This window comes from Cottoperca gobio, chromosome 12 (genome assembly GCF_900634415.1).
Source record: "Cottoperca gobio chromosome 12, fCotGob3.1, whole genome shotgun sequence".
Taxonomy (NCBI): Eukaryota; Metazoa; Chordata; class Actinopteri; order Perciformes; family Bovichtidae; genus Cottoperca; species Cottoperca gobio.
The window spans coordinates 19,760,732-19,788,577 of NC_041366.1; the positions used below are offsets into that span (position 1 = coordinate 19,760,732).

Sequence of the window (27,846 nt, forward strand, 5' to 3'; positions counted from 1 at the left end):
AGAGTTGGTTTAGATAGCGCCTTAAACAAGCTTTTGTGTGGATATTTGTGGCTCTTAAACATGACCCCTGTGAGACACACACACACACACACACACACACACACCAAAACGCACACAGAGAGGCACAAGGAATAGTGTTGTCTTTGTCCCGTCAGAGTTGTGCTTGTTTAAAGGGGGATTAGTCTGTGAGGCTGAGGCCCTCAATAATAATTAGTAACAGAGGCTGACTGATGTGACTGATGCTGAGCCAGCTGACCTTTAACCTCACTGCTGCTCAGCGAGAATGGGCAAAAAGAATGAAATATGACATCACTCACCCCCAACATCCCTGAAGTTGCTCGGCCAAGCCATAGGGGAGGTAGATATATGATGGGATATAAATCTGAAACAGTACGTCTCGTCCTAACTCCAAACCATTAATCACAGCCTTGCAAACAAAGCCATATTTCAAGAAAGACATCATATACTGAACTGTATGAATGAACAGTATTAGATGTGGGAAGCACAACACTGTTTCATATCCCGAGGATTACGTTGATTTTTAATGAGAATACAGATGTTGTTAGTGTGCGCTTGTCTCTGTGTATTATAACTTACTTAGTCGAAGCCTAATGGCCACTAGTGCATTCCTCCAACAGTATGACTGCGATTCTCTGGTACATTTGTAATTCTGCTGTGGTTTTATTATTGCCAGCTATCAGAGCTGCGGTAACAGTCCAATGGTTACCGTGGGAACAGACAGATATTTTGTGTGAGATGTTTAAAGCCCTCCTGCTGTGTGTCTGCCAGTTGGGAGACAGGACAGGCTCCAGTGCGTGCAGAAAATGGAAAATATGCCACATAGTTTCCAAATTATGCTCAGGCTGCGCTCCTTTCCTCCTCTCACTCCCTTCTCCCCTCTGTAGTTTAGTCTGATCCTGTGTTGACTTTTGCCAGAGTCAGTTACCAGCAAGAGGTGGTGAGCATGAAAACACAACAGAAGAAAACGTATGTGATTTCACCGGGAGGCCAATTAATGACTCGAGAGGTTACAGTTTCCAGTCACTCTCACAGCATGTAAAAAGGGGGAATAATAAGAAAGAGCAAAAACATTTTTGGACTGTCAGTTTGACACATGTGTTAGATTTTTCTCACAAGTTTTCCTTTTAGAGTCACAATAGTAGAAGGACTGCTAAGAAAGAACAAAGTCAATCAATATTAAGAAGGGTTTTTAGAACAAAGGAGGAAGGACCGATGACACTTTTGAAATGTTTCTTCTCCCTCTGAGGAGTCTGGGCCTTTTTCTTGACATACAGCAGTCAGGATGCAAGTAGTACTTACTGTGCGCTGAGGTGGTTTGTGGTTTGGTTTCTGACATGGTTATTGTGGCCACAGAGAAAGCATCTACCCTCTATAAGTACCATAATGTTATTTCTTCCCCTGGTGGTTTGCATAAGAGTACTGTAGCGTGTGCCAGTAAAGACTACGAAGGTGATTAAGGTGATGATTATATAAGAAGACAGGTATTTTACCTGGTAGTCAACGCTCATCTGTTGCAAATGAAATAGTAATTACTCCTTCGTAATGACTATAATGTACGTGTTCAAATCAGTCATTAAGAACTAGTATCGTTAATAAAATCCAGCTAACGACTTTTAGGGATGTTGTTCTTCTTCCTGACTGCAGGTTATTTCCACTGTATTGTAATCTCTGTATGGCCTGCGTGACACTGTCCATCTGCAGAATGTGTCCCTTGATTTCCGTGTTCTTCGTGTCGTTTCCCCGTGAGAGTGCCAAGAAAAACCAGAGATAATTTAGTGCCCGTCTCTCGGTTCTAAGAAGCATTTAGTGAAATAAATGGCTGCGCTGGGTTTGAGGGAACACAAACGGGACAGATGGAGCACTTGGCCTCACTCAGACGGGACCACAGGGGACCTGCAGTGAATCGAGGTAGTCGAGGTGGAGCTGTGCAAACACAGCACTTCTTGTCTGGCCTCCATTGTCGCAGTCAGAGCAGAGCTAAAGCCTCCGAGTTCAGGATGAATGTGGGCGATCATATTGTGTAGTTTCTTTTGTTACAGAAAAGACAGAAAGGCATATTAGAGAGCTGGATCAGAGTACAAGAGAACAAGATGTTCAGGGTTGAGAGAGTGTGGAGGAGCGGGGAAGCTGGAGCAGCAGGTTCGGGCAGTGGAGCCAAATCCTTTGGGTCAAATTCTGGAAAGAATGAGGAGCTCTCTCCCCACTGATGTCAGTCTTGGAACAGCAACCATACCACATGACATCATCCAGAGGTTTCCTTGGTATCCGCTGATAGGCCGATGGTCTGAACAAAGGGGGATGGTGGGATGGTGGGGGGGATACATTGGGGAGGATAGGTAGGAAAGCGTTCTGTGCTTCAGAAGAGGAGGATTGAGGTTGAGATATATCGAAACAAAAGATTAGAGATGGAATGAGTGGGGGTGTTCAAGGCAACGTGATCAGAGTAAAGGGAGCAGTGCGAAGGGTTGGGAGGCCTTTAATAGGGCTGGGATGTAGCGAGCTGCGTAGCTCCCATAATGCAACCAGAGCCGGGAAAGAAAGTAGTAAAAATGATGCTCGTTAAGAGCTTTAATATTGTGATGGCATGATGAGTTTTACACATCCTGTTTCCTCATCTTCACCTCAGGACTTTTGTTCTTATGTTCCTGCCACAGTACACTTCGCATGTTTCAGTCATCTAAGGTTAACCTGTTTTCACATCTCTCCACATTTACATCTTTGCTTTGTACAGAGAAGTTAACACCACTTTCCATATTTACAGAATACTTTCCAGATTCAGAATCCGATTTAAACCCATTTTGGCCCAGTGTGTGATGTAGTAGTAAAATGAGTTTGATGGATGTTTCCTAGGTCTTGACTGGGCTTCTGTTTTATTATTTGTTATTAGCTACACCCAGTAGCTCTAGTAAAGCTCTAATCAGTGGTTCAACACTATGTGCCTCCTTGATTTTTGTTGTAAAAAAAACCTTCTAGGTGTCAAAAAGCAGTAACGGGGTTCCCTTGGATGGTAAACGGATGTGCAATGGATTCTCTCATGGAGCCCCATTAGAGGAAACCTGGATACTTGATGCCCTGCTTGGTTCAGGAAGAACCCATTTTGGAGCGGACCCGAATCACGGCCTTGGTGGAGATCTGTGCTCTCAGAGTGCTCTTCTAGTTTAAGTCTCTTGGTCTTACTCTCGTTGATAGAAATGGGGTACACGAAACAATAGAAACCCCTGTCGGTATAACACAATACAATTCAACATTAAAGTCGAATCGACACCTTTCTAAAAGCCAACATTATAACGTAGAAGGTTTACTGCAGGCGTGGTGTATTAGGGTGTAGTAGTTACACGCTAAACACAATAAACTGGCAACTGAGTGTACTTCGCTGCAGTGCAGAGTGCAAATGTTCTTTTCTGTCAAACTGCAGTTTTCCCACAGATAAAATCAAGTCAGTGGAACTTTGATCAGTCCCGGCTGGATTCAGGCACACAGTAATCCAGATGTTGGGCTCCAGATGATCGTGGATTACCACAGATTACAGTCACTTCTGAATGGTTTATTGTGTTATAGTGTTGTAGTCAACTATATACCTTAAAACAACTAAATCCCTTCACAGTACATTGATGTAGTCACATTTGTCTGCATTATCTTGTCCAAGGTTTATGTCATGCTTCACTGTCAGAAAACACTGCGTCTATACAGTTCAGGCTGAGGAACTGGATTTAGACTTCAGTAGCCCGAGAGAAGATGGAGTTTCCACCACGGATAATTAAGAGAATTTCCTTAACTCATGTCAGATGTTTGTCTTTCGCCCCCTTATTCCCCCTTATTCCTTCACTGTGTCAGCAAGCCCTGAAGTGTGCCCTCAGCACTTTTATATGTAAATTTGAGCAAATGGCCAAGCCAAACACTCAGAACCTACGTCTGTTAGATGAGGCGAGCCTGCTCTGGTTACCACCACCCCAAATGAACGGGAAATGGGAATATGGCTGCCCATAGTCCTCCGAGACGTGGAATTAAAATCTTATACAGAAGGGAGTGCGACGGGGGCTGGGAAGCGGAGGATTGAAATGATGGAGAAGCCGAGATGGGATCCAAAAACACAGGACAGCGGCGAAGAGGTGCGGGAATGATTAAGGTGCTGTGCAGTGGAGAAGTCGGGTGGCAGACGGGCCTGTTGCTCTTGGCAGCTGCTCTGAGCGTTGGGATTTAGCTACAGTCTGGAGGGGAAAGTGTATGTGGGTGAAAATGTACTTGATGTCTGGTAAAGCTTTAATTCTGTCATTCGGAGTGGAATTTCTCTGTAGTCTCATATGTCTGCATGTATGTACTTACACAGCTACGTAGGAAAGGTGTATCGACATTGCTTATGTGCATTTTTGTGTGTCCGTGCTGATTTATGGCCTCTGTTCGAAGGGATGACCTCTGCAGTGTGTTTGGTTTTCGCGGTCAGGTTGGAGTATGGCCAGGCGCTGGGACTGCGAGTGTGCCGGTGTGGGCTGGCAGAGGGACCAAGGTCTGGCTCAGAGCTCAGGGGTGACTGTGTAAATATGTTGTGAAAGTAGCTCGCCTTAAAATGCAGCCAGCGCTCGGACCTCCCAGAGTCTTATCCTGCTCTGTGGGGCCCCTCCTACCCATTTTTCCTTCGCTGACATATAACCCAGAAAAATGATGAGAAACTAGACTTGACTTTTTCTCCTTTTTAAGCTGTTGCCTTCGCCTTGCGTGAGGCGTAAAAGGTAAACAGAGCCCTAATCAGGTGTCCCTGGGGATACGAAGACTGAATGAGCATTGATTTGTGCTGTTTATTTCATGCTATGCTGCTCAAACCAAGACAGTGCAAACCCCCCTAATATGCTCAGCAGGGGGTCTCCTGACATCGCCTCAAGACCTTACTCTAATCACAATAAGCCTTTGTTGGGCTCCCTTCACATCATGCTTAAAGCATGTGTGTGTATAAGAAAGAGAGGAAGATGCATGCGGTTAATGTTGTCACGTGTACGTCCTTGGCTGACCATTGTCTTGACGATTTTGAAACCGGAACAATATTGCTTTCCATCCCAAGCATCATAGCTTTTAATTCCCAAGAGGGAACACGATGAACTTTTTCCACCCTGCGTGATTGTGGGTCAGGCTCAGATGGAGACAAATGTTTGGCTTCATGCACACTAGAGCACTCTCCTGCCCCCACCTGGACACAACCAGAACATCCTACAGGGGTGTGTGTGTGTGTGTGTGTGTGTGTGTCTGTGTGTGTGTGTGTGTGTGTGTGTGTGTGTGTGTGTGTGTGTGTGTGTGTGTGTGTGTGTGTGTGCGCGCCGAACAGGGTGAGGTTCAGGAATGAAAGCCAAAAAAGTTGACGTGACATTTGAAGTAAATAAAACACAGAGAGAAAAGATAAATCTGAATAATTTCACGTGTTATTGATCAATCTTTGTTCCGCTTTTGTAATCTTGTAAACTGCAGCCCTGGAATCACTTATGGATTCACATGCATGCTTTGTGTGCGCTTCAACAGTTTCTTTAACACAAAGTATGCGAAGGGAGCTCGGCCGTCGCTCACAGCCACAGGCAATGACTTTTCCACCAGAGCATTGGCCAGGAGAAGAGTCATATTTCAGCTGAGTCCTGGGAGATTCTGACAGCAGCAACCCTGTTATTGTCTGAAAATTCTGCCTTAAGCATCACTCTGATGTGCCACATGATGCTTCAGAGTGAAAAATGTCACTGTCCCCTCTCAAATATGAAAGCTGATTGCATGTCTTTTATGGTTCCCCCAGGGGTTTGGGTGTGATTGTGTAATTCCAGGGTGTGCTCTGTTTGGGTGTGGGAATGGTGGCTCTTGTGTGTGTCTGTGTCGTTGTATATTAATCATCCTACAATATATTTCAGTGTGTGTCACGCATCAGCGTCCGTTAATGTGACTTGAAGTGAGGAATAAGCTATAATTTCCTGTTCTTTTTAAGTGTTCAGTGTGTCAAATTCTGAATCCCTGACTCTTGCAGTGCGGTCATCAACATGTTAAAAAAAAAGTAGCCCCCATATATGGTAATGGAGAAAGTGTCTCATGCTTTAATGGGCTGCTGGAGCGAGTTCACTGTTCAGCGTCAGAATACAAAATGAGAAATTTGGCATTAGCATACAGCTGGACGACAGTATAGAAATATTTACTGCTTCCCTACATCTGTAAAACAGCAGCTTATATAACATTTGGCACCAGAATCTGTCAAGTGACATGTGGAGAAAGAGCAGCTCAAAGGAAGGAAATGGGAACCAGCTTTAGTGGCTGTCACGGTGGATCCAGACTTAGACAATAGTTTCACTGTGAAGGTGTGCGTTCATGGGAAGTGAAGAAAATAAGAAAGCATCATTTTGTGATGGAGTCGATGAAATACCATTGTCGTATATATGATATTAAAATCTAGAGGATTTGTGCAAATAATTCTATATATTTATTTGTGTACAGAATTGTGTCTTAATTGTGGACCTGGAGCCTACAAGTTTAAAACTGGTGGTCTAGTGAAGAAATGCTATGAAGTTGCATTATGGGAAATGTAGGATCCAGAGTTTTTGGAGCTTCATCCATCTAAGCACCAGAAGTGAGCCTGCGTTCGTTTTGTTCTTTCACCTTTCTCCAGACTTTATCTAAGTGCAATTTTGAGTTGATAAAATGCCCCTCCAAGTGAAAAAAATGTTTCTTTTTGACATTCCTCTGCCGATCCATCTGCATTTGGTTTTGTGCTCGGTGCCTGGCCTCCCTTTTTTTTAATAGTCCAGAACTTTTAACACAGAATAAAACTTCAGACGGCTGGAACTGTGTGGTGGTCCAACACGAATGAGCACATCTCAGGTTCACATTCCCCTCTCCAGCTTCTTCTCATCCTTTTTTCCCTTCTCTCATGCCTTTGGCGATAGAGTTAGCGCAATCAAAAGCAGCCATCAGCTCTTCCAGCCTCAAGAACGGCACACTTTTTCTCTGCCACATGCCTCTTTCGTTCCCTTTGTACATGTCGCACATCTTTAAACACATTCTGCCACGGTGCTCGCGCTCAGTTGCTGCGAGGATGTTCTCATTAAGGCCTAGATGTATGATTAATTATCTCGTCTTGGTACAATTAGGATCACACCACTCGTGAGTACGATCCTGACAATCTTATAGCTGCCCTGGGAGAAAGAAAGCAGGAGAATGAAGAAAGAAGCGTATGAATAGGAAAGCAGTTGCAGGGCTGTTTTGTTGTACAGAGGGCTTATTCCTTATTGAATGTGACCTCATTTCAAACACTGAATTCCCATCATCCCCTCTCAGCGCAGCTGTTACACAGTCTTGCCAGGATAAGGGAGAGACAGACTGATACCAAGTCAAGGCTCCTTACAGATCCCGACTTTAGACAAATGGCTGAGAGGTAGCCATTTGAAAGTTTCCTTGGTTAGTTCATAATTGGGACAGTTGTGTAATGGCCACTCTAGTCTTGTTTTCCTGCATCCACTGATAACATAAGCCAAGGATACAGCAGGAAACTTCCTCATGGAGTGTTCTGCGAGCGTTATTAAAGTAGTTCTGTGTGGTTTGAGTGTAGCAGTGGGACTCCTGAGTGGACTGTCACTGGTTAGACCACAAATGAAATCCATTTCTGTCCGTCAGAGAAGACGGCTCTCCGTGGAGAATTTCACCTTGAGAGACATGTTGAGGGCTTTCAGATTTTCAGCAATTGGACATAATTGAAAACACTTCATCCTCTGTGGTACGCTCCCAAAGCTGCGTCGCTTCATGGTTCCCAAACATCCCCTGAAAATACATTGTTGATGTGGAATGACATCACTGCATTTGGAAGTGTGATCGGACATGTTTGGATAGATACAATACAGCGTTTTGGAGCCATATGCATTCTGTGGCCACAGAAACATGTGGCAGACACACACACACACCCAGCTCCCTATGTAGCCTGGGGATCCTTCTGAGCCTTTCTCTTTCCCCCTCTTGTTCTGTCTTGCTCTTTTCTCTATCAATCTCTGGCTCTTCCTCTCTTTCTTTAAATCTCTCACGTCTGCTACTGTTCCACCCCCCTTCACTTCAACTCAGTATATGCACACATACACACACACACACACACACACACACACACACACACACACACACACACACACACACACACACACACACACACACACACACACACTCCTTTAAATCAAACGGCTCAGCTGATTGATCTGTGAGTCACTCCACTACATTTATTTCATTACTTTAGCTACTTTGACCTTTAACCTTTTGAATGCAGGACTGTACACTGTAGTATTACTACTCTTACTTAAATAAAAGATCGGAGTACTTTTCCCACCACTTTGTTTGTGTACGTGTGTGTTTATGTGTGTGTGTGTGTGTTTATGTGTGCTCGTGGTTGTGTGTGTTTGTTTGTGTCATCGCCCGCAGCTACATGAAGTCAGTTGTTCATGTTCTCTTGTAACTCCACTCTGTTTGCTGTCGGTCTCAACTCCGATGTAAACGCCACTCTTGGACCGGACCAGGTTCTTCATCCTTTAGTCAGCCTCGACCCAGTTGTAGGACTGCCTGTCCTGCGTGTGATGATGCTGCACGCAGATGTTCTCCCTCATCTTGATTTGTTTATATGCTTTCATTTTTCCCCAGAGGTCACCAAGTGTGAGACCGGCGTCTCTGTCGCTGCCGATTGTTTACTTGTTTATTTACATGCATGACTTGTACATATGTCCTGTGAGTCTCACAACTTCCTGTTTCTTGTGGTTTCCAGGGAGACATCCAGCAGCTATTGATTGTAGGAGACCATCGCGCTGCCTATGACTACTGTGAGCACTACAGCCCCGATTGTGAAGTGCCAGTGCCAGACCAGCCTCAGAACCAGGACCCAAAGATAAACACAGATGCACTTGTGAGTAACAAGACCTTTCTTTGTTGTTATGGTTCTAACATGTTCCTTTTAACTCGGAGCTCACAGTGCAGCTTTGTAAACAGAAGTCCATTACAGGAGATCATGTTGGTGAATGTTTGCATACAAGACGTTGTATAAACCAGCAACAGAACCACCGTGTGTTCTGACCTTACTCCAGGAAGTTCATTTCCCTTAATCCATAATTGTCTGTAATACTCAAATAAGATCTGGGTTGGATCCTGTGCTGAAAAGAGCCTCTTGGCTAATCCAAGAGAACTGCACTCTGCCAGAGGAAAGTGCTGACTGGGAAAAATGGGGTTATCAGGCTATGCAGTTAGTTAATAATGTTCAGGAATGATGTGGTGCCTGCCTAAGCCTGCATCGCTGCACCGTGCCGTTTCCTGCACTGAATACCAATACACTGCGTGCTGAGTAAAGGTGTGTCAGAGAAGTGTTAAAAGATGGACAGGAAGTCTTTCCTCACGACCTTTTCCTTGCCCCGGGGCCCTGTCAGTATGCCTGCAAGGTACACAAGGACATGACCTGTTTTTTCTCTAAATATGTGAAACAGAATAATTAGGAAAGCACTGGAAAAGCAATTTGTCATTCAGTCGTAACAAGTTACAACAGGGAGGTGCGGGACGCGGTTTTCTTTCTGCGAGTAGAAAGCATTCCTGTGCGCTGCTGATCGATGGCCAGTCTGTCGCACACACACACACACACACACACACACACGTCAGACCCAGCAGCAGCAGAGCACTGCATGTTTGAAAATCATGTTTGTTTTTTATTTTCAGTGAAATCATATTATCTATTACAGTTTTGCAGAATTAAATTGTAACCTGGGAATAAGTGAAACATAAATAGATATGAAGTTAAATAGTAAAAAAACTTAATAAGGTAAAACAATCAAAACACCAAGATTGGATTCATAGCCAATAAAATACATACACATATCCACGTTTTTAATAATGGCTAGTTATTCTTTGTCTCTCAGTCACACTCAGTGTCATGATGTTTCTCTCTTTTAGAACATAGACGAAGACAACTACTATTACGAATACCCTTACTATGAGGACGCCGATGGCAAGCCTGATGCTGAGACAAAAGAAGTGAAGGTAGTGCACCATTATATATAACGGACTTCATGTGTTAATGTTATTACGATCATGTGGTTTAATATTAGGGCTGTGCCGAATGTCATCACAAAAGAAATGGGAACAAATAGATTTTTCTTTCATTGTGGTTATGTAAAAGTAATTATGTGAGGTGTTGAATTGCAGCTGGACCGCCCCGTTAATACAGGCGGCGCCTTCCTTTGTCTGCAAGCGGGAGAGCACACAGTTTTATAACCGCAGTGAAACTGTTGTTTTTGAAACGCTAAACGCCAACAAATATGGATTGAAGCAGAATATTTTGTAAAAACAACAACAATGTTGTGAATTACGGAAATGATTACATCTTTTCTTTTTTTTTTTTTCAACAAATGTTGACTTTAAACACAATAAATAGTCATGCAATACATTTTTTTAGAAAAATCTGCGCAGCTTTTGAATGTTGATTTTTAGAATTTGAATTTCAAAGCTTCAAACTTTAAACTGTTCGTTACAGCCCTGTTACAAATGCACCAAAGTAACCATGTCGTCTGCGCCTTACAGCTTACAGATGGAGACAGAGTGAGGTCCACAGTGGAGGAGGTTTTGAGCGGCAAAGTGTTGACCACCGGCTCATCCGCTGACTCATCTTCCAGCTCATCCTCCAGCTCTTCGGCGGGCTCTTCAGCAGGCTCTTCAGCGGGCTCTTCGGCGGCCTCTTCGGCGGGCTCTTCGGCTACTGCCACTGGCGGAGGAGAAGCCTACGGAGAGGAGACAAGCCCTTACGACAGCTATGACAGCTACAACAACTACGATACTTACTACGACGACACCACACCATCGCCCGACACGGACACCTCTCGACGCGTCACCATCACCAGTACCAATGTTGGCACCGGGGACGAGCTGGATCTGGGAGCAGCGGAAAAGATTGACATGGGTACGGGGACCGGAATCGAAAGGCACGTCATCACCAGCGGAGGAGGATCTTCAATAACCATGACCACCGATAAGACACCAGTATGTTGACATTACTCACTGAATCGTTATTGTTGGTGTGACCTGTAGGTCAAATTGATGTATTGATAAGCAGTTAAAACATTTTAAACCCTCTTTGTTACATACGCTGTGCAAGGCCGACCTGCTCTTATGAGCGGGATACATAAAACGCCCCGCCCCCTTCCTCATGTTATAATCCAGCAATCCACATGGGGGAAGCAAAGACAATGTGCATGTATCTCAAAATGGCACCATAAGGGAATACATGTTTTTTATAGAAATCTCCATCTTTGCAGTTTTGGGAAAAAACTTGGTATACGATAGTGCAGAAACGATTAGCAGAGAAGTGGAGTGATGGAAGATAAATTAACTTAATATCTTTGGTTGTGGACAGTAAGTCGGGCAATTTAAAGACGTCACATTGGGCTTTAGGAATTGGAGATACACCATTTCCAGTATTTTCTGACATTTTATAGAGCAAACAAATTTAATAATAGAAAGCATATTTATCAATAATGAAAATAATCCTTAGTTGCAGCCCTACTACGCTACATGTTTGCATTTTATTCATCTGTTATTTGTTTACAAAGGATGTAACCTCTTTATTATCAGTAACCTCTAACTGAAACAACTTTATTAATAATATCTGTGTTTTTATAGGTAGGCGGTTCCCAAGTTGACTATAGCGACGGATATGATTATAACGACGGCGGCGATTTCACCCGTGTTGAAGGCGCTGACGGCAGCAGCAGTACAGTTCATGTCAGTGGTGGAGGAGGCAGCAGTCACGTGCAGTAGGGCAGCAGCAGTACAGTCCACGTTGCAGGTGGTGGAGGTGGTGGAGGAGGCAGCAGCAGCAGCAGTACAGTCCACGGTGCAGGTGGTGCAGGTGGTGGAGGAGGCAGCAGCAGCAGCAGTACAGTCCACGGTGCAGGTGGTGCAGGTGGTGGAGGAGGCAGCAGCAGCAGTACAGTCCACGGTGCAGGTGGTGCAGGTGGTGGAGGAGGCAGCAGCAGCAGTTCTACCATCACCATCGGGGGTGGGTCTGCCGGAGGTGGTTCTGCCTCTGTGGGAGGATCTTCCACCACTGGAGGGGGATCAGCCAGCGCCGGCACCGGCGCAGGGGGATCCATCGCCACCGGAACAGGACTGGGTGTGGAAGGGGACGGTGACTACACGGATCTGGAGGATGGGTTCAAGGAGGAGCACCTCACAAACTATGAGGATTTAGATTCCTATGACGTCTATGCAGACCTCGATTATGGTGACAAAGAGCGCAAAGTGCTGCCCGCTGAGACCGATGAGTATTATGAACAGGTAAAAAATAATGAAAGGACAAACTGGCAAAGACGGGATCTAGAACAGTGATACTCAACTTCAGCCTGCGATAGAGATTTCTGATTCACAATGAACATACAATTATTCAAAATGGTTTTAATTAGGCACCAATGGTCAACCCTACATTATTGTCACAATATTGACGTATTTTGTCAAAACATATTTAGATTTTTGATTTTCTCCATATCGCCCAGCTCTATGTTTAATTTAAATAAGGTGCCATTGAAAAAGCATCAAAATAGACTCGATAGAGCTTGTTAAAAAAAGGACAGATTTTCCGGACCCTGCGACAGAGGTCAGGCCCTGAAAGTCCTCAAATCCTAGAAACACCCATGGGTTATATAGGAATTTAGGACAAAAGTGGACCCCAGGCGAAGCAAGTTGAATATCCCTGATCTAGAAGAGCGGGATCGCATGATGAGGGTGTTGAAGAGAGAAGTTCATTGTGTCTGTGTGTTTGGTGTTCAGGTCAACGGAGCTCGTGGTGAGAAGGGAATGAAGGGAGAGCCTGCTGTTATTGAGCCTGTGAGTATCACTATCTGAACAACACACTTGAGCAACAGATGTAGGCTGCGTGTGCTCGTGTGCACATGGGCGTATGCGTGGATGTTTATATTTGCCAGAACGTATGTATGATCAACATCTAAACACAATCCACCCCTCACTTCTGAAGGAGAATCCTAAAGCCAAACACACTCATCGAACAGACCTCTCTCACACACAAGGCATTGCTCCTCCAAATGTTTATGCTGTATGTCTGACAGCCAGCAGAACAGCATTGCACGGATTCTCAATAATCTCTAAACACAGTGGGGGAAGTGTGTAAACACAGGGGGACAGGGAGGGAGGGAAGGAACACAAGGAGAACAAAAGGGAGTAAGAAAGACTTTTCCTGCTTCTCTGCCAAAAAGCCTAAGCTTGGTTTGAATGCAAACAGGTGGAACACATCCAAAGCTAATGTATATATTCATAGAGTATGTACAGCACATACAGGTAAAGACAAATCCTTTGGTGTGTTCGCAAAGGTGCATAAGACACATCAATCATTTCTCATTTCTAATACAGCTACAGCTGTTTCACTTCAAACAAATGTCACTGAGCTCCACTAAGTATACATCTATCTGTGACTGAGTGTCTTCATGTTTACATGTGAGTGTGTGTGTGTGTGTGTGTGTGTGTGTGTGTGTGTGTGTGTGTGTGTGTGTGTGTGTGTGTGTGTGTGTGTGTGTGTGTGTGTGTGTGTGTGTGTGTGTGTGTGTGTGTGCGCGTGCGTGTGTCCACTATCTAGATAAGCATTTGTGTAAGCATGTTTCAGGACTCTTTACCACACACCATCACCCAGTGTGTCTTTTCTCTTGTAAACATGCACATGAGCTGAGTATCACACGCAAACATGAGCACAGTCACACGTTATTTTCCCCCCCGAGGTCCCCCTTTCCACACACACACACACACACACACTGGAGGCAAGACAAGGGCATAACTTGGGGAGTGTCAAAGATCAATTGCAGTAATTTGATGATGAAAATGCTCAGAGAGTACAGCTTGGGGGTTGATGAAAAACATCCCATAATGCGAATGCATTTGGATAATGTGTGGGTTTCTGTCCTCCATAACAAAACAGGAAACCAAAATGTTACCACAAGAGCAAACAAACAAAATAATATCTCTGCAGCTGCACGGCTGCAACAATGCATCTGTGAGAAGAGAACTGTAACTCTTATATCAGATCATATTAAACATTTGTAAAACCTTGTTTCTTCTTTCTGTTGTTGTCATCGTTAACTTTAACTTAAACACTAGGATAGCGCTCCAATTTGACTTTTTAATAAAGCCACACGGACATTTCAGCATGTATTCTGGCAATTTCCCCAATCGATGTCTACGTTTAACTTAAGTAGGTTACTGCGAGTCCTCCTGACTGCTCATCGTGTGCTGATGTGGCGCTTGCATCACAGGAAATAGAACTGCATTTCAAAAAATACATTTAGTCTCATCGACGATACTGCATGTTGATATAGTCACAGTCGTTAACGGATATATTTAGTCTTAACAAAACTCCAAACTGAACTTAGCTTTACCACAAAACACACTTCAATCACTTCATCGAATGCATTTCAAAGCATAGACACGTGTACAACTGGCTTTACTTTGCATGCGTGGTCAAATATTGCATTCTTCAGCTGGTCCCAGGTAGGAGAGCACCTTAGGGTGTCTTCGCCTTCCTGGCTCTGCACTCATTCGCTCTCCTTTCCTCCATGGATTAATTGCAAGCGTAACTGACATGACAGGCAGGAATGTACATTAAGCTGATAGGCAGCTGTGTTGGGACAAGTATTCATGTCCACATGTGTTAATGAACACAGACTGACGCTTGTCGGTGCATCTGTGCGATCGCTACACACACACACACACACACACACACACACACACACACACACACACACACACAGGATAATCGTGGGGACTCTTGTGGTAACTGATGATTTCTGTGCTCGTGTGTTTTCAGGGGATGTTAGTGGAGGGTCCGTCTGGCCCTGAAGGCCCAACAGTAAGTCAATCTGTCTCTGCTTTACTTCCTCTCCTCTTCTTTTCTGTGTAATCTCTGTTTTATAAATACAATCTGATACCGGTGAGGGCTGTGTATCGGCAAGAATCTGGCATGATGCGTATCATATCATCTGAAAGCAAGATGATGCTCAGGGAGCGGCCACAACAGGTCCCCCGAAGAGATATAGACTTGCCCAGATGTTGAGGAACTTAATTGTTTACTTAGGAAGATTTTTTTCCGACACAGTTGCTCTTGACACCCTGCAGATGGAGTCCCACAGAGGCCAGCCATTCAAGCGTCGAGCGAGAGACAAATAAAGAGCTCCTCGCAACAAATTTACAACTGGACAAGCTGTCCCATGTTGCCTCATGCATTCCTTTCTCCCATGTGGGAACACTTTGCCAGATAAAGGGGAGAACTTTCAGTGGAGCAAACGTGTTTCTTTGTGATGCGTTATGTATGTATGATGTGTGTAAAATGAGTTTTCTGTTGTTGTTGCTGAACATAGGGTCTCCCCGGACCCCCAGGTTCTTCTGGCCCACCAGGCACTTCTGGAGATTCTGGAGAGAGGGTGTGTATAAATTGTTTATGTCATGCTGATTTTCAAAGTTCTACAAATACAGAAACAAACCACATTTCTGTGTGTGTGTGTGTGTGTGTGTGTGTGTGTGTGTGTGTGTGTGCACTAATGTTTATGTTATTTTGTGACTAAGGGTCTTCCGGGTCGTAGTGGTCTTCCTGGCGCGGATGGTCTGCCAGGACCCCCTGGAACTGTCCTGATGCTGCCTGTAAGTAAATTACAGTTATTAAAAAAAGAAAAGAGATAAAAATAGGAAGCGCCGCGTTTTCATGTTTGCCCCACTTCAAAGCACTGAAACGTTCTCCATGTGTCTTTTTTATCGTTGTTTAGTTTTGTTCAAAGCCAAGTATGATGCATCGTTGTGTTTGATCAATAACTCTGACATGTGGTTTACACAGCGCGGTGGAATGAAGGGGGTTTCCTTCCAAAGCGTCTTTGATTGGCCTGTCGCTTACACATATTTTGAAATGTCAATCTGGGCTTTAGCAACCCCTTGTGGTGTGTTTACTAAGTGGGATAGCCCCCCCTCTCATCACCTGTCGTGCTCCCTCTCACTCGTCTTGACTCCATATACTTAAAGATATTCTCTACCAAACATCGTTTTAACTTATTCGTCCATGTTTGCACTTCCAGGAAGTTGTCTAGCTTTACACAGGAAGCAAAGCAATGCCGTCGGTTCTCTCTGTAGCTCTAGCTTCATCCAATGATTGGACCGCGACACTCGCACAGCTAACGACTTCCTGCTCCGTCTACCTTTCTTTAACGTTGTTTTCCTTGTACTTGGACGGTGTCTGATTCTGCCGCCGTTGGATCTGATTAGTCGCACAGATGTGAAGTTGTGGTTTCAAGGGTCCACAGAGCTGTGAGCCATGAGGCACGCTCTGTCTGGACAGGAACTCCAGTCGCTCTGGTGAATCCACTGGCACAGAGCGAAGCTTGAAATCTGATCCTTGAGCTCCGAGTCTAATGGGAAACATGCATTGTTGTTTTCCCCCTTCTTTAACCAGAGAACTCTTTGGCTCAGTGTTAAAGTCTGAGGAACATAACGGTTAAAATGCTAATCTTCACACGTTGTCGTATGTTTTTGCTTAAATGGTCCAACGATGCATCTTCTCGTTCTTTTCTGTGGACAGAAAGCTCCAGCATGAGTTGGTGTTGTGTGTGTTCCCATCAGAGTGTTTTTCTCTCTCCCTGGCTGCGCTAGTCAACAATTTAATGTTGCAGAACATTTTGTTCAAGGTTTGATGCAGAGGAATGTCACTAAAGAAATTCATCTTGGAGAAGGAATGATGAGAAGTGCAAAAAAAAACAGAAGCTGCTGAAAGAAAGAATCAAAGACAGATTCACAGATATTTGATTGTGACTAAGATGACACATGGAAAGGCCAATATTTAATCAAACTCAGCAGAAATGTAGACAGAAGAAGAAACTGTGGGCTTTGCACAATACTTGAGAAGTGTAGCTGTTGAGACATTTGGCTTGTTGTGTGTGTGAGCTGCAGTAAATCTGACTCAGCCCTGATGTTCTCAATCAACTGTTCTGTATGTTGCTTCTTAGCAACAATCTTTCAGTGATGGTGAAATCCTGTGTTGCTGTGCATCTGTAAGCTAATCGACTGTCAGCCTCCTGAGGACTGTGTGTGTGTAACCCGACCCGAGGTGCCTGAAAGCAAACCTACTGTATGTTGCACCACAAACCTGGATATTCACCTATGGTGCAATGCTGGCTTCTCACCACCAGATGGCAGTAGAATTGGAAGCCTGTGGCCTGCAGAGGCAGCCTTCCATGGTGCTGCTTTTACGGCTGGAGGCTGATGCTTAGCTTGACATCAGTTGCACACTGTCAAGATGGGGACACCGTAGTAAAGAAATATTGAAGATGTTTTTGGGAATACATTAAACTAAACTATTTATTTTGCTGCAGCGGTCATTCTATATTACCTTTTTGTGTTGTGTCTTTTAATGTCGTCTTTAAGCAGCGAAGTCTCACCACTCTGTGATTCCCTCCATAGTTCAGAATGAGCGCTGGAGGTGACTCTGGACAGAAGGGACCCGCTGTGTCAGCGCAGGAGGCCCAGATGCAAGCCATCATGCAGCAGGCTCGGGTAACATACTGCTGTAGTCCATATTAAATTGTATTTAGTATGCATGTTTCTTTTTTCTGAATGTATGTATTTTGAGCAATATTCCCATTATTCTTTGTGTACACGTGTCTCTTTGTATCTCTTCATACTTCATTGATTCTCCTTTGTTATCATTGTTACATTTTTATTTTTATGTCATTCTTACTTATTATTACCCTGCAGTTGCTCACAAGCATGCATAATTCATATACACGTTCACATAGGGAACAGACAAAAATACATTTACAGCAAACACACACACACACACACACACACACACACACATGGCTAAATCCATGTTATAGCTACCATACATCAGCTAAATGTATGTTATGCTTTATATATTTCTTTATACGTTATTATCTTATTGCAAATCCTTCTGTGTCCAGCTGGCGATGCGCGGCCCTTCAGGTCCAATGGGTTTGACTGGCAGATCCGGTCCTCTGGTATGTATTGTTTAAACACCTCAAGACAAAGTCAGACTCAATATTTATATAAATGTTGTATCAAAAATGTAATCAACAGTTATCATGCAAACACTTTGTAGCTCAGTTGAAAAGGTGTATTGATTAAATCTTCTATTGTTTTCCTTCTCAGGGTTCTCCTGGTGTAGGAGGACTGAAGGGAGAATCTGGAGATTCAGGTCCTCAGGTAGGAGATATAAGAAAGCAAAATCATCTGAAAACGTGTCGACCTAAACACATTAGTTGTTGCGATATTGCACAAGTTCTACCTAATTCTGGTAATACTGGTATTGACTATAACGATAATAATTCAGCAGCTCTTAAAACATGTTAGCTTCTTTCTGTTTCCTCTTTGTCTCCCTCGCCCAACGCACAAATCATATGGAAATATATAATAAAGAAATGCATCTGAGTTTAAAGTGTTTTGGTTTCAGGGACCACGTGGACCTTTGGGATCCTTTGGACCCACTGGAAAGCCTGGCAGAAGGGTGAGAGCAGCAGAGCGTGCAACGTATTACTTTCTCATGCACATGTCGGAGTGCTGATTTCAAATCAGGGCATATTCTCGTCTTCGTAGTCTTTTGACAGACGAGTTATGTAACTGTTGTTATTTTTACAGGGTCGTTCTGGAGCCGACGGTGCCAGGGGCATGCCGGGACAGTCTGGACCCAAGGTGCTGTGCCTGCCATATTTATAATGCAACTGAATATTTCATAATGCCAGTTTTAAACAGAAGTGTTTTTGAAGCCGTTACAAGAGGTAAGCAACCTGATCTTTCTCCTCCTCAGGGAGACCGAGGGTTTGATGGTCTGGCCGGACTTCCTGGTGAAAAAGGACACAGAGTAAGTTCTTTTGTGCTGCCATGAAAAGTCTCTTTTTGTGTGATGTACAAGTGTGTGTATTTGTTTTGACGTGTGCCACAGTTAAATCAGACATGTTTGTTGTTATAGGGTGACTCTGGCCCCTCTGGACCTCCTGGCGGTCCTGGAGAGGATGGAGAAAGGGTAACAGAAAAATTACAATTTCACACCTCTCTTTTCCACTCAATCTTCTTATATATATATATATATATATATATATATATTTTATTATTTTTAATCCCCGCACACCTTCATCTCCTTCTTATTCTCCCTCACCATCCTCATTACCCTCAGCTGATGCAACCTGATGCCCTCTTTTTCGTCTTTTTTCTTTGTGCTTCCCATTATCTCTGGATCCTCGTAACACACACACACACACACACACACACACACACACACACACACACACACCCTCATTCATTCACTGTCTGTTCCACATTCTGACCCGTTCTCTCTGTCTTTCCCAGGGAGATGATGGAGAGATCGGGCCCAGGGGACTTCCTGGTGAATCGGTGAGTGATCACATGTTCAGTCTGAGAGACGGCGTGATAGAGCTGAGAGGGCCTGCTCTCATTGTGTTAGCGTACAATCGAATGATCTGATGATATGGTATATCATCCGCACACGGCAACTGCTCTTCATATTCATATAAATGGAGATTTGTTTGTTAGCATTATATTGCTGGAAAGTGTATGTTGATGAGGTTTCTGCTTCATCTGTGCAAGAAAAGCTTTGGAGGTGAGAAATGCAGGCAGCTCACATCAAGCTTGTTATAATAGCCTCCCACTCTCTCAGGCAGGATATTCCCCATGGAGGGGGAGGAAGACAGGGAATGAGAAACAACCAGATATCTGCTGTTCTGACTCATGTTGTCCACCAGGGTGCGCTACATTGGTTTAGATTCACACTGACAGGACAGCAGGTCTTGTTAGGTAACTATAGCTGTGAGGCAAAGCACATAAATTCAAGGCAATATTTGATAGGCATAGCTGTGTGGAATTAATGCGTAGTAAAGGAGTTTCAGCTTTCTCTCACAATCTGACGGTAGAATAAGCTCAAGGACATTTGCGTAGTCAGGTTGTTTCCAGAAGTATAGTTCTGAAACTTGATTTAGCTCAGTGTGTTTAATAATTCATCAGTCCTTTTCACAGGTGTGATATTCTCAATCTCATTTCCTTTCTCTTGTTTTCTTTTCCTCCTAGGGGCCACGTGGATTGCTGGGACCAAAAGGACCTCAGGGACCCTCTGGACCCCCTGTGAGTCCCCGTGCACCTTTTCATATCCATGCCGTTACAATAGATTTGCTGTTTGGAGAGCGGAATATATATTCTTTTTACCATCTCATAGAACAAAAGACACTGCAAACACCCACAGGGAAATACAAAACTCAATATATTTCAGACAGCATACACAAAGAGAAGAATATATTATTGAGTTTAACTTCAGCAGAGCAGACAAATGTCTACAACGGAGCAAAGCTTAAACCTAATGTTTATATTGTTTCAACAGATTTAATTTACCATGGACAGCGTGCAGCAATCCACTCGCTTATTTGGAAGATATCTCTGTGCAGGATGTAGAGATCTCTCACACAATAACAAGAACAAGTGTTCAAATCCATACAGTGCAGATGCAAAAGTTGTTTTTATTCCTCTACAGTTTAGAGTAAGATTGAACAGCTGAAAGTGCACCATAACTTGTTCAGTGTGTTACAGATCTGCAGGCCTAAATGTTGTGTCTCTCTCTCTCTCTCTCTCTCTCTCTTCAGGGTGTAACCGGAATGGACGGCCACTCTGGACCCAAAGGAAACATTGTAAGTGCAGCTGGAGTCGATGCTAAAATGCAGTATCAGACATTCTCCATTTCAGATGCAATCAAAAAACAAAACGCACACAGCGAGGGATGGGACCTTTAGAACATGTCACGTCAAGACTATTCTGGACGAAATATTCAGGATGTCGATAATAACCAAAATAACGGGACTCACATCTTTGTTTTGTTCTTAGATATATCCTTTATTTTTTAATCAGGCTTTGTTTTTCACTTCTCTACTATGACAGCAAGCTTGAAAGTTTTTTTCAAGTCACTCATGTGAGGATGTTCACTACGATCAGCTGTGAGCCGCCATAAAAATCTGGACTACAAATGCACAATTTTCTCTTTTTTTTTATTATCTTCAAATCCACACACTCTCCCTCTCACACACACACACACACACACACACACACACACACACACACACACACACCAGTACAATCAGAGGATACTTAGCAGATAATGAAGAATAGAGCGGCTGCGTTTGGCTCCATTAGAGGAGTCCACCCCGACCAGTTGTATCATTCCAGGTCAATTTCTTTTAGCGTCCGACTTTAATAAGAGGACTCCAGGCTGCAGCCGCTCGTCTCTTCTGCTGGGAATGTTCCAACTAGGTAGAGATGGAAGATCAGCAGCTTTCCTAGACTCAACATAATTGATTGGCAGTTATCTGAGAGGGAATGTGTTTTGTTTTTGTGGTTGAGTAGTTTGTGTCATTAGGGAAGGAGGTGTGAGGATGTGTGCTGCAGTTTAAGTCTAAGAAGGTAATAATGCAGAGATGTGCTGCTTCTGATTTATATCTGATGAAAGCAGCATTTCACTTTTAATGAACCATACGGAGCAACAAATCATCCTCACCGTCACATGGGAGGTTTTACTCTGGTAAATTAAGTAATCAATCTTTGTTTTTGTAATGAGATTTCTACAATGAACTTGTTTTCTTCAGGGACCTCAAGGAGAGCCGGGACCTCCCGGTCAGCAAGGCAACCCAGGTACCCAGGTCAGTGATGAACAGGTTGTCATTTAGCCATTTAGATTTTTCTCTCATCCATCAAATGAAAATGTTCTGAGCATATTGCGTCCTCTTCCACAGGGACTCGCAGGGCCCCAAGGAGCCATCGGAACACCGGGAGAGAAGGTGAGATGTGACGCGCTCACAGAATAACAATAACATATTGTGAAACAAGTCATTCCTGGAGGGCAGAAGAGCTTCCAGCTTGATAAACTGATAATAAACACAGACCCCAAATCTATAAAATCGCAGAAAATTGTCTCGTTCGTTTGAAAGTTGCTATCTTATTCACTTCCAAAATGCTTATCACACTATAATGCAAACACGTCCCCGACGCAGGACCACATAGTGCCGAGTAGACAGAGCACGCAGATTTGAATCCTGATACATTTCTAATCCAATTTCAGCTAAATCACATTTGCTAGTTTATATGGAAAGCAATCAGTTTATCGTTGAACAGTTGTACTTTGAATAATGTCGGTATAATGTTTGTCCTGATTATAGATGAAATACTAGAATGCTGTGGTATTTGATGAAACAAAACTAGTTTATGAAGTAATGAGTGTGTTAGCATTTAAGTACAGCGTCACGGAGCCGCTGACATGTCTGTGGAGCCTCACGCTTCTTCTCTGACCTTTGACCCCTCTGTGTGTCGTCCTGCTCTGACATCTTGTCTCAGTCTTCTATCCAGGGTCCTACTGGAAAGCCAGGCTTGCCAGGAATGCCAGGAGCTGATGGTCCACCGGTGAGTTCACACACACACACACACACACACACACACACACACACACACACACACACACACACACACGTCTTCTTTATAAATAACGGGCACATTATAACTGTGAGAAACGACACTTTCAGAGCAGTATATACAATTGTAATGTATTAATAAGCACTCTAAAAAAACTGATGTAATTATTAGTCTGAGACATACGTCTGATTGTAACACAGCTGTTGGAATAACCCGCCTACACACACACACACACACACACACACACTCTCTCTCTCGTTCCCTTATATGCACAGGCAGCCAAGACGACTCCTGCGTTAATGTCAGGTGTGTCTTCGAAGGCACCAGGTGGCCCCTAAGAGAGAGATCGTGAGATATGAATAACTGCAGTGAGAGGGAGATGAGGGAGATGAGGGATTTGGTGAGAGAGGAATAAGAGATGGTACAATGTCCCCGGGGTCCTTTAATGGCTTTCAGAGTCTTTTCGGTGTAGAGATATCTCCACCGTTTACACACCATTTCTTTTTACTCATCCATTTTTTGCGTCTTCCATCACCCGCAGTATTCTCTCTCGATGTAATGCCCCCTCGTTGCCCCTCATTTCTTTCCTCTCTTGTATCTATTTCCCTTCCTCACCCTCCATCACGTCACTAAAAACCCCATCAGAGGCTTTGCGGAGCCTCTTTGTCTCACGAGAATGCAATCACTTTCCCCACATGTTTCCTTCTTCTTCTTTTTACCGGACATCCACATCAGATGTGTGTTCGTGCACATGCACCTACAGCACGTGCGTGAGGTATTGTGAAGTCCCAAAACGCCGTTCTTGGCTTTTAGAGCCCAGTAATAGCCGGTAGTGCCTCAGTAACACTAAATCCCAAATGAGATTAAACTCTAAAGGCTCTTATTCCAGTTTTCCGGTTTCATACATCCTGCCATCGTTTTACAACTTAATCCCTCAGTTGTGGCGGTTTTCTTGTATTTATTGTGGTAATTATCCCGAAATGAGATGCAATGCTGTTTTTTCTTTTCTTTTTATAATCACAGGGTCACCCTGGAAAGGAGGGGCCTAATGGAGAGAAAGGACACTTGGTAAGTTTCTTATTTTTGGAGCTTGCATTGTTTCTTTTGTCCTTTTTGTTCAGACACATTTGCATAACACATTTTGTATTACTGTAGATGACATTAGCACTGTGGGTGCATGTGTGTACTGTCATGTTGTGTGTTTGCTAAACACGTCTCTCCTCAGGGCCCCGCCGGCCCTCAAGGACCCATCGGTTACCCTGGACCCCGAGGCGTGAAGGTGAGATGATTGTTCAAGTTCAACTTCTAATAAATCCATTTGTGACTCCATCACGTAGTGGTGCTCTGCATCAGCAACGGTTATGGGCCAATTATCTTTTTAAAAACCCAACAATTTAGTGCGATTTTACTCCTTCACTTCTCGGACGTGTGTGGAATGGAAAGGCCTCAGCTTCGGTCAAACAGATCCTAGTAATGCAAAGATTAAGACGGGACAGTCATCTTTTTAGATCTTACAGCCCTTTGAGTGCGTAAGGTGGTGCTAAGGTTAGTCGCAGGGGCTAATGACGGCCCGAGGCGGACATCCCTTCATCAGTAGCTGCCTGATGAAACCAAGACAAAAGAAATCCCATCAAATAAAATGTGGGAAATCATTAAAGCTTCCACTGAGAGAGGATCACACGAGTGGCTTGACTTCTAGCTAACAGCCACATGTCTGAAGTGTCTGCTCTCTCTGGGCAGATGAGATGAATGTTCAGGACGTGTACTTTTAATGCACCCTTGTACAGGAAATGACGATCAGCTACGTTTCATAACTCCTCTGACTTGCAGCCTTAATCACGTGTGAATATCGTTCTTGCTTAATTTTTTTATTTAACCTTTTGTTCCGTCGCATTCTTATTAACAATGGCGGTCTGAAACAGTTGAACGTGCACCCTCTCCACCTGTAACATCTGTCTGTTCTTGCATCACAGGGAGCCGACGGTGTGCGCGGTCTTAAAGGACATAAGGGTGAAAAGGTAAGACATCTCAGACTTATTGGCTAACAAAAAGAAAAGTCCAAGAAAGAGTCTCTGTGAAAGGGAGAGGACTTGTAGTATTTGTATGAATTATACATCAGTGCTGGGTCTTGCATGGACTGCTTCATGCTAATGATAATCTCAGTGAAATCCTGTAAAACTATTGCTGGTACCCAAGAAAAAAAGGCTATCAAGCGTTTCTATGGCAACAGGGGATCTTGCCAAGACTCTGCATCTGTCTCTGTGTGTGCGTGTGTGTGTGTGTGTGTGTGTGTGTGTGTGTGCTTGTCTCTGAGTGTGTGTGTGTGTGTGTGTGTCTGCATGTGAATACAACACAAATGGTTTCCACATCTGTATCATCCCATCGTTTGTCCTTCATTACATCCTCACCCGTTTGTCTCCTTTGTTCTGTTACCAGGGAGAAGACGGATTCCCCGGCTTCAAGGGAGACCTGGGGATCAAGGGCGACAGGGTGAGGCTTCTGTGTTTGTATTGTACTCAGCAGTGAGTGTCGATCACACCTTGAGCGTTAGAAACATCATTCAAACAGACCGCTTCCCTCAGAGCCCCCATTTGTTTTCAAACAAGTGTCTAAAACACCCGGTAGTTAATCATTCGTCATGTTTCTTATTTACTGATTAACTTAGTAGCAAGAACATTTCATATTAATCTCCTTCTTTGCTTCCCACGTCACCGGAGCTCTCCTGCCGGGGTTTCCAGAGTTAAACATTAATCCGTTTTGTTGAGTTGCCTCTGCTGAGCAGCGCTGCAGTCTATACGTCTAGGGCTTTTATTGTGAAAGGGAGATTGTGACCCGGAGGCAGAATTCCATAGTGAAAGCGATGCGGCTTACAGGGAACCAATCTAAACACCGCTGGTGTCATTGTTCTGCAGCCATTACATTGTGCGATGAACATTTACGTCATAATAACAAGTTAAAGCTAAAATCGTGTCTATTGCCAATTTAAACTAACGAGACAGCTTCTGCACTCAGTGTTGTTTTCGGGGCTTAGTTTTGTTGGGGGCGACCTTTACCTGAACTACGTGAAAAAGCCCCAGCCACTCCCACTGAGATGTTAGCCCCTTATGGCCTAAGCCTCTGTGACTACTGTGGAATTGTGGGTAATGAGCAAACATAAGGTGTTGCTACCATTGCCAGCTGTTAGCGCGTGCGTATGTGTTCCAATTCCTTTCCTATCCCCACTGACACTTTCCAATCAGTCCCAACTTTGACAACTTAAAGAGAAAAGCAGAAATCTGACAGGTGTACCCAGGAACAGCTTCCGTCTCTAAGCCGCATTAGGGATTTACAATGTCAAGTAGTAGGGAAACAGTCTTTTACAGTGAGAAACATGAATCACTCCAGCCCCTACTTCAAACATCAATCTCCACAATCCCTGACCAGGCTTTATAACGGAGTATAGAAAGGAAGGAGAAATCAATGGCACTCTAAACCCCTTCAAACCCAGAAAGACACACGGGGCTCCAGCCTGTTGTCCTCTGGAGATGCAGCAGATCCAGATGAAAGCAAGGATTTGAGAAGGCCCTCTGTTCTGGAAGAGACACACATGGACTAGAATCTAAATGACTCATTTTTTAAGCATGCCCATGAAAAGTGTGTGTGCGTGCGTGTGTGTGTGTGAGTGCCCAATTTAAAGTGTTCTCTTTGATGAGCTTACAAGTGCGAGTCAAGTACAGTTTGCTTGATGCCGTTTTATGTGCATGTGTGACTCTGCACAAGCCTTTAACTAGATACCTTTCACAGACCGCTGGGTCTCTGCAGCAGCGACTGGTTGTCACAGCGAGTTTGTACTCTGTCATTTAGTCGGTGTCCTGCGAGAAGGGGAGCGCACTTACAGAGAGGGAAAATAGCTTTACTCGATTCTCTAAGCAACTTTACTCTCACAATGGTTTTAAAAGGGCGAGCCGGGTTACACTTGTGACACAAATGTAAATGTTGTGACATGATAATGCCGTTAATGGCACTGAAGATCTGGTTTCAAATCTTAAGTATGTTTCTATAACATGAACTATTCAGCACTAAATAAGCAGCAACCAAAGGTTTGACAGTTGGTGGCGGAAATGCACAAGCAAAGGACAGGAAAGTATTAAAATATACGTGGAGAAATGTACTTTTATTTAATTTTCTTATGGTTCATGACAAGGGAAATACATTCATAACATCTTACAAGAAAACTCCACATGGTCGCTTTAAGGACAATGGTTATTTATAAGTATGTGTGTTCAGACCTAATGCTGACAGTGGATCATGTTGAATTTATAAAGGCATGTAAATGTGATATCTGTGCTTGCTGTGCTTTTCCTAGGGAGAGCTCGGACCAGCGGGACCCAGAGGAGAAGATGGTCCCGAGGGACCAAAGGGTCGCTCAGGTCTCCTTGGAGATTCTGGACCTCTTGGCCCGAGTGGTGAGAAGGTAAGGTCCTTTTGTTTGGCTTCCACGACCAGAACACTTGATAGGCGTCCTCTGCATACATCTCACGCTGACAGTAGCAGCCTCTGAGTTTGTCCTTCACTAAAAGCTTAAACATTGCTTTAACTACAGTGCATGTGTTCATTGTCCTTAAAGATTAAAGTGCTTGTTCTTAATCTGAATTGAGTTTTCATTATGGCGGTAACACTGCGTTATCGATGTAGACACTGGTCTGCATCTGGATCACACATTGATTGAAGCCTGCACACTGAGCTGCTGCGTTTCATATATTAATGTAGTTTTACTGCGAGAATAACACATTTCTGTTAACACTCACAGCTGTAATATAGTGACTCGCTTTAGGATTAGGAGAACATTGTAGATTGATTTTTAATATTTCATATTATTTAATAATTCATGCAAAGATAGAAAATGTGAATTTAAAAAATGCTTTCAGTCAAATGTAACTTTGTTTATTGTGCATTTTGTCTCTTTTTGACAAATTAATTACACTAATTTGCAAAGCGTGACTGGAAAGTAATTATTTGCGCTGGATTATTTACTCAATATTATAATATATGTGTTATTAACTATATACTATATACCAGGGGTGTCAAACTCATTTTAGTTCACATACAGCAAAATGTGATCTCAAGTGGGCCGGAGCAGTAACATCACAGCATAATAACCTGTAAATAACCACAACTCCACATGTTCACTTCATTTTAGTGCAAAAAAGATACAAATACATTCTGAAAATATTCAAATGTTATCTTTTTACAAAACATTATGAACAACCTGAAATTTATTAAGAATAAAAGGTGCAATTTCAACAATATTAAGCCTCAGTTTATCATTTACACATGTGCATTACAACTTACAGATCACAGTGTATC

The 27,846-nt window shown here is 43.6% G+C and overlaps 1 protein-coding gene across 1 annotated transcript in view; it reads left to right on the top strand.

The window, feature by feature from the left end:
• Nucleotides 1–27,846, top strand: part of col5a1 (procollagen, type V, alpha 1) — a 74,435-nt gene that overhangs the window by 24,376 nt on the left and 22,213 nt on the right. Inside the window, 26 exon segments of the mRNA XM_029444122.1 lie at nt 8,774–8,911; nt 9,943–10,029; nt 10,570–11,025; nt 11,665–12,321; nt 12,811–12,867; nt 14,852–14,893; nt 15,402–15,464; nt 15,607–15,681; nt 17,485–17,577; nt 17,985–18,041; nt 18,193–18,246; nt 18,494–18,547; nt 18,679–18,732; nt 18,848–18,901; nt 19,010–19,063; nt 19,387–19,431; nt 20,122–20,175; nt 20,688–20,732; nt 21,681–21,734; nt 21,828–21,872; nt 22,438–22,491; nt 23,524–23,568; nt 23,726–23,779; nt 24,474–24,518; nt 24,937–24,990; nt 26,846–26,953. Of these exon segments, the coding sequence (XP_029299982.1) occupies nt 8,774–8,911; nt 9,943–10,029; nt 10,570–11,025; nt 11,665–12,321; nt 12,811–12,867; nt 14,852–14,893; nt 15,402–15,464; nt 15,607–15,681; nt 17,485–17,577; nt 17,985–18,041; nt 18,193–18,246; nt 18,494–18,547; nt 18,679–18,732; nt 18,848–18,901; nt 19,010–19,063; nt 19,387–19,431; nt 20,122–20,175; nt 20,688–20,732; nt 21,681–21,734; nt 21,828–21,872; nt 22,438–22,491; nt 23,524–23,568; nt 23,726–23,779; nt 24,474–24,518; nt 24,937–24,990; nt 26,846–26,953 (2,598 nt within the window).